This window comes from Stegastes partitus, unplaced genomic scaffold (genome assembly GCF_000690725.1).
Source record: "Stegastes partitus isolate 25-593 unplaced genomic scaffold, Stegastes_partitus-1.0.2 Scaffold225, whole genome shotgun sequence".
In the NCBI taxonomy this organism is placed as follows: Eukaryota; Metazoa; Chordata; class Actinopteri; family Pomacentridae; genus Stegastes; species Stegastes partitus.
In genome coordinates, this window is record NW_007577956.1 from 272,046 (window position 1) to 279,206 (window position 7,161).

The 7,161-nt window shown below is 46.7% G+C and overlaps 1 protein-coding gene across 1 annotated transcript in view; it reads right to left on the reverse strand.

Moving 5' to 3' along the window:
• The window catches only part of phf1 (PHD finger protein 1), a 21,926-nt gene that overhangs the window by 5,504 nt on the left and 9,261 nt on the right, over positions 1-7,161 (reverse strand). The window contains exons 10-13 of the mRNA XM_008281156.1: positions 6,079-6,146; positions 5,331-5,462; positions 1,902-1,980; positions 313-428 (exon numbers count right to left, since the gene is read on the reverse strand). Of these exons, the coding sequence (XP_008279378.1) occupies positions 313-428; positions 1,902-1,980; positions 5,331-5,462; positions 6,079-6,146 (395 nt within the window). The remainder of the gene's footprint in view (positions 1-312; positions 429-1,901; positions 1,981-5,330; positions 5,463-6,078; positions 6,147-7,161) is intronic.

Here is a 7,161-nt window from a genome sequence, read left to right on the forward strand (position 1 = left end):
TGAACTGCAGGTCATGCAAACAAACAGCAGAGAGGAGACGTGTAGAACAATACAAACAAATTAATAACGTAAGCCGTGAAATATCTGTGGCTTGTCAAAGGAATCCAATGCATGATTTATGGTATCATAACTTAGTCCCAGTGCACATCAGACCTGTTGGGAGCTTCTGTTTCTAACCTTCTGTTTCTGTAGAGGAGCAGGATTTTATATCGCAGTGAAAAATGAGCCCAGATGAGAAAACATGGAGCAAAAAACACCCTGGAATCAAAGGGTTAATAATGTGCCAGCACAGAAACAAAGCAGCACCTTTACCTCACGTTAAGCTCCTCCTCTGACTTCCTGGAGTTGTAAAGGCTGGCCCCTCCCATGTAGCCATGGCAACATGGCAGCAGCTCAATAGGGTTGGCAGCAACTGGAGGTGGACAAGCCTGGGCACAGGAGACACACACAGATCAGCTTGAGTGTGGATGCCAACATCATCACAGGAGTCAATCAAGCTCTGATACCTCCGTGCTCACTCATGCATCAAGTCAATTCTGCACATTCGATGTTTGTTACAGGTACAGCTCGATAACTGTGAGCGGGCTGGAAACACATTAAAGCTGAGTGGATATACATTTTCTGTCATTTTTGCATTCCTAGAAAAAACACAAGACCTTGAATTCCATGTTCTTTCGTTGCCTGAGGGCAAAAGCGGGCAGATATGTCTATAAATCCAAATAAATAATGGGCTGGATGCGAGCCACATCATCAGGGCTCATCAGACACAGCCGTAGGTTGTCCCGCTTAAACGCATCACCTCCACAGCACAGCTCACGGAGCTGACTGGTTAGTGAGGCGGCTCGCCGCCAAATCACGACCCATGAAAAGTAAAAACATCAGAGGATCACCAGAGCCGTGCGTCACTGAGGACATCATCTGGGAGGACGACACCGAAAGATCTCTCACCGCTGGACTGTGACATATAGCGCCACGCTAAGCCCATTATCGCTCCCTTCTCTGCCGGTGCTATTAGGACGGGAGCTTATTATTCAGTGGCCTTAGTCGACGTCTGTGCCTTTAAATGGATGTGCTCTGTCAGTGCTGCACTGTCAAGGTGCCAGCGCCACCTGGCCAAACTGTAATTGACTGCAAAGTGCACTTGGAAGTGATCCCAGGCTACGCATATCAGCATTCCTTCCCATCTCACTTTCCCAACTACAACGGTGCTGCTCCTCCAAGGCGGACAGAGATTAGCATCAATCAGAGGGGCACAATGGGGCCTGGGTATGGCAGAGTGGAAGCGGATGCTCTGTGGAGCGTATTGTTCCAGGATTACTGTATAGCACATACAGGGATCAGAGCCATGTGTAGGAGGACGCAGCACAATGAGCGCTCACGCTTAAGAATGCTGTGTAAAAATAGTAGCAGCACATGTGATGCTGCTTGTTTCAGCGCCATCCTCTGGGAATTGGGTTTGATGATCATGATAAATGCGGCGCTGAACTGCAGATGTTGATGAAATACATGAGCAGGTTTTTGCACAGCCAAGATTGGATTTGAATTATACATTTTAACTGAGCCAAACACGCGACACTTCATCGCTCACGCGCTCCTACCTTTACTCTAACCGTACACTCTAAAGCATTTTCAGGCTTTAAACGTACAGCAAAAAAAAAAAAAAAAGCGGTGAAGAGGAATACCGAGGCGCTGAGCTGCACCGGCTGGAAAAAAAAAACAGACACAGACTGATCTAGACTGCGAAATGAACCTTCATCACAGCGTCTGACTGACAGGTTATTTGGATCGCAGAGGGCTGTTTACCTGCTGCATTAAAAAAAAAAAGGAAAGGAAATATGAGCGAGGCGTCGTGGCCCAGACCTCCCCCCTTCTTCCCCTGAGCTGCAGACAGAGGCACTGACCTGTGTCTCCATGATGCGACGCTTTGATTTACGCGACTCTGGCCCCCCAGCTCTCCTCTGGCAGGGCAGTGACAACGGGCTGGAGGGGGAACAAAGCAGACAGAAATTACTGTAGGAGCATAAACACACCTACAGTCCCCGTGTGCAGGCTTTGGTTGATGAGTGTGTCTCCGTACAGGTCTACTGAGAGGTGCAGAACAGCAGGGAGATGATAAACTGAGTGACTGTGATGTATGACTAACACATTTTCAGCATACATGAGCCTAAACATCATCCCTCAAATCCCCCTCGTCCCCCGTCTTCTTCTTCTTCTACTCGAAACTTAACTTGTTTATGAAAACGAGTCTCCTAGAGGCTAAACTGTCCATTACAAGCTCGCACGCTGCACGGACAACACACCCCTCATAACACCAGAGCTTCACCAGAAAAAAGGGAATTTAAATGTGTGTTTTTGTCCTGAGGGCAGCGAAGGAAAAGACCACAGAGTCATTAAAAAGAAAAGGATTTATCCTCCTCGCAGCGTGAATTTGTTCGGCAAATTGCGCGGCGACGCGGCCGGCGGATTATGAGCGGATACGAGAGGAAATCATATGAAGTGTTAATATGGGAAGGGTTTATATTCTGAGGACAGTTAATGTTACAATCTGCACATGAAACTTTAATATTTCTGCAGCGCGAGAGGGGATTCAGTCTGCTTCAAGTGTTCGGCGTGAAAAGAGATGATGAGTTCGTTTACAGAAAATCCTGCCGGTAGTTTTAGGAGTCGAGGTCACAGCGGCGATGTCGACCTGATGGTGTGTTAGGCTTCTGTAGAAATAAGTAAATAAAACCCTCGTGGAATTAATTTAGAGCCTCGTTGATCTAAAGCTAGCTTACAGCTGCTATCAGACGCCCGTTCCTCCCAACAGAGAGCAGAGATGCTCATCCTGTTCATGTCAGACTGGTGGAGGTGTGACGGGCTTTGTTCTTGCATTATTTATTACCCCAAAGGTGACGACACACACCGCTAACACGGGGACAGGACCACGGCGGATATCTGACACAGAAAATAATGAGAATTTAGATCTCAGTTCGACTTTAAAGGCAACTTCTCAAATAAGTGTTTAGCTCTCAGCTGATTGGCTGTTGTCTGGGTTTGTTTTCCGATGCTCACTTGTAGTCGACTCATCTTCAGCTGCTACACAAAAGTTTTTCTCGTGACAAACATTCAGCCAATCAGGTGAAGGTTTAGAAGATGTTGGAGCGGCTGACCTTTGTTTCAGGAATCTCCGAGCTTCTCCTCTCAGCTGATCGGCCTTCGCTCTGGCTGAAGGACACGTTTGTCGTATTTGCGTTGCGTGAACGTTGTTGTGCTGAACGGATCTTCATCGTTTCTACGTTCAGGATTTTTGTGGAGGGTCAGAGATCACGGCTGGACGACGCGCTGCAGCAACACTTTCTAACGTCAGCAGTGATGTGCAGATACAACCGACTCTGTGTCTGTGGACGTCCACCAGGAAGTACAATCAACACCAGGAACTAAAGCGTGTAAACATCAGCGCTTCTCCTTTTAGATCACATATGACTACACTCACTGAAGCCTGCTCTTCGTTAGCTAGCTGCGTCTTTGTGAAGTATTCACCTTCCCTGGAGGACAGAGCTGGCACCACAGCTCAGTGGCCTGTTTAAGTTCTTGGATTCTGTGCAGAGCCACACTGACCAGAGCTAGCTCCTCCTAGGGGGTGAGTCACAGAGCGCTGAAACTCAGCTAGCATGTAGAGGACACCTTGAAGGTAAAATGTTATCAGAAGTCACAGGGCGTGGCCACGGCGGCCTCCTGATCGTTCCATCCTTCGCCATGAAACAGGAAGTACTGTCTAACTTCCTGTACCTGCTCCAATCTGCCTCAAACGTTCCATGTTTGGTCAGACTGCTGCCCTGATCACATCCATATGCCTCAATCCAGTCACAGTCATAGCGCCACCTAGCTGGCAACAGGAAATCACACTTTGATGTGGTGCTGTAAGACCGTTGATCATATGAACGTCGGATTTGGTGAACGAGGCCTTCACGTGTTGACGATGACTCACAGTGAAAATGATGGTTTTATTTTTTGTCTTATTTTATTTTATTTAGATTTTATCACATCTTGTTGCGCTGCATTCGTTGCACTTCAACACTTTTATCCCTTTAGCTCTGGATCTGGGAAACGCGGTCTCATTTCACTGTGTTCTGTACAGCTGACAATAAAGCTCTTTGAATTTGAATTGAATTTTGAATTTGAAATTTGACGGAGGTCTGCAGTGACCCTGTTACAGCAGGTAGTCTGCAAACTGGGACTTGCAAATCATCTGCTGGAACTGGTGAACGAGGCCGAACCGACGTCTGGTGCCGTCGGCGGCTAAACGCTGCCTTCGTGTGCTCAGTTTATTATAGCAGAATATTCCCAGTTTGTGATTTCTGATCTGTTGGTGTGCTTCAAACAAACTCAGGTCGGCTTGCACGGCTAACGCGGTTCTTTTGGGCTCCTGACCATCGGCGCCATCAGCAGACACACACTCAGCATTTCAAAGCGCCGAACGCTGCTCTTCTTTACTCTTCTGAAACCTAATCTTACACACTGGCACATTTTTTGGATCATTCAAATTTGGCCCGTTTTGTGCTTCACGCTGACTTTCAGAACGGTTCTGTCCAGCCGGACCTTCCTCTCTGTTACTCCCATCAAACTTCATCTCAGTCTAACTTGAGCACATCTCCTCTGTGGCGGATCAACAAAGCAGCCGACTGACGACCAATCGGCTGTTTTAGCTGCAGCTGCTGAAAGCTGAGGGAGGAGCTTCTGTCTGTCGTCACTGCTCGTTCACCGTTAAGCAGAAACAGCGTATATTTAGACAACAGATATCTCTGGAAGGGGATGAACGGATGTCTGATGCCTGTGATGTGGCCGTCCCAACACCACCTGTCCATCTATAAACTGACTCTATGTAGCTGAACCAATCATCGTGCTGTGGTTATTTCAGGTTAGAAAAGGCGATTAAGGACACATTTCTAAACCCGTACTTATCATTTCTATTGGTTCAGACACACAGAGCAGAGGATGGTTTGAGAACCTGCCGCCATCCTCCCCTCTTCCTTCCCAGACTCCACTTTGCAAATGATTTCATTATAAGTCCGCCTGATAAGCATCCGACAAATACTAGAGATGATTCTGTCTATAAAATCTGCACGACACATGCTAGTGCGCACACACACACACACACACACACACACACACACACACACAGAGGAGTTTTAGGAAGATATCAAGACACCGATACTTCTGCTGCTGTATGAAAATTGCCGCCCGTTTGATTCCTCAGTTAATTGTTCATGCATAATGACTAAATGCCCGGCGGGAGTCCCTCCGATCCAGATAAGAGCCTCAGAGAGAGACACCGTCCTTACTCTGACCTTCTCCGGTGCGTGATGTTGATAGGTGGGTCGGTGATGAGGGGCGACGAATCGGACGTCAGCGGCGGCGGGGCTCGGACCTGAAGCCCGAAAAGACACTTCTTCTTCTTGATCTCCTTCCCGGAGACAAACCTGAAGAAACAGAGAGAACGGCTCGGTTCTGAAAACGCATCATCACCTGACGCCTGTGTGTGTGTGTGTGTGTGTGTGTGTGTGTGTGTGTGTGTTGTCATCACTCTGCTTTGATGCTAGTAATGAATTAAAAGTTGTGCGCCATAACGCACTTATTCTCCTGATGAACAGGAACATTTCAAAGGTAGCCACTGTGTAATTAACTTCTGAATAATTACAGCAGACTTTGCATGAAGAAATGAGCTGTTTCCTGTTTTCTGGCCGCGAGGTTTGTTGGTTTTTTGTTGTTGTTTTTTTGGAAAATTCTATAAAAATCCACTTACAGCAATTACAGTTCTGGACTGGTTCTAATGATTTAATACCAGTGACTTGCTGCCTTCGCTAACAAGGCAGGAGAAGCACAGAGGAGTGTTAAATCTCATCTGCTGTAACTGGCACTTACATTCTGCTCGCTCATTATTCAAAGTCACACCTTCCCCTTCGCTCATCCTACCCTGCATGTCCAGCGGTACCGGCTTCGGAGCACTAAGACGAGCCCTCTATTCACAGAGCGCTGCTCATCAATCCAGTCATGTGTGCCTGGTGTTTATTCTGCTCATCATATGCGATGACTTACCTGTCCTTGTGGGAGTTTAGAGCGTTGAGGAGATTGTGACAGCGGTCTTGCCTTGGCGTGTCAGAGAGCTGGAGGACAGACAGGAATGAAAAATCAAAGCTGTGTTTACACAGTGGACGGCCATCAGACAGAAAACCTTTAATGCACACAATCACTGTGTGACAGCAGTAATGCTGATATGGAAAATTAACTGTTGCAGCTGCGTGGCTGAAGCCTCCTGCTGTCAGCTGATGACACGACGTACATTTAAAACCGTCTCCTAAAAGCAACCCAGACCTGCCCATACGTTTAGAGGAAGCTCTGCTCTGAGCTGTCTGCTAAGTGGAGCAGCTCCAGACCTGAAACCTGCTGCTCAGCCTCCTTCAGTCTAGTTGTGTTTGCTAAGCTGCTCGGGTCGGAGGAAACGCTGGTCAAATGTTATACAACAGTCACATTATTTAGTTTCCTTCCAGCTACAACAAACTGTCCTGAACTCCAACACTGAAGACTGTGGAGCAACATGCAGCAACAGGTGGCGCCGCAGAGCCTCCTGTCTGCATAGTCTAATGACTCTTTAGGTTTCTGTTTGTGTCTACATGCTAGTTTATTCTACTGGAACGAACCAATGAGATGAAAACTAGAGTTGCCAAGAGAGCAGAGGAGGCTACCACTAAATGTATGAGATAAAACAGTTCAACTCGATGGCTAGAAGCATCTGACAGTTAGTAGGTTACTGATCTGAAACACACTGAATCAGCTAAAACTGACATCAAATAGCTGAAATATTTAGTTTATCTCGTAGTTACGGGTAAACAGTTGTGAACTAGCTGTGGGTGAACAGTTTAACCTTCTGAACTCCAAAACCCTCCAAAAGGTTTGAAAAGCAAATTTTCTTTCAAAAATAAAAAACAGAATTTGTCAGAGCTGGAACTTTAACCGCATTTTAAAGTCGTGATGTGAGGAAAAAACAACAAAAGCTAACCTTCATCAAAATCAACAAGAACAAAAGAGATTCTGTTCAAAATAAATCAATAAAATCTGCACTTTGACCAACGCGCTGCAATCACCAGAAGTTCAGAACTTGTTCAGCTGAAGTGCAGAATG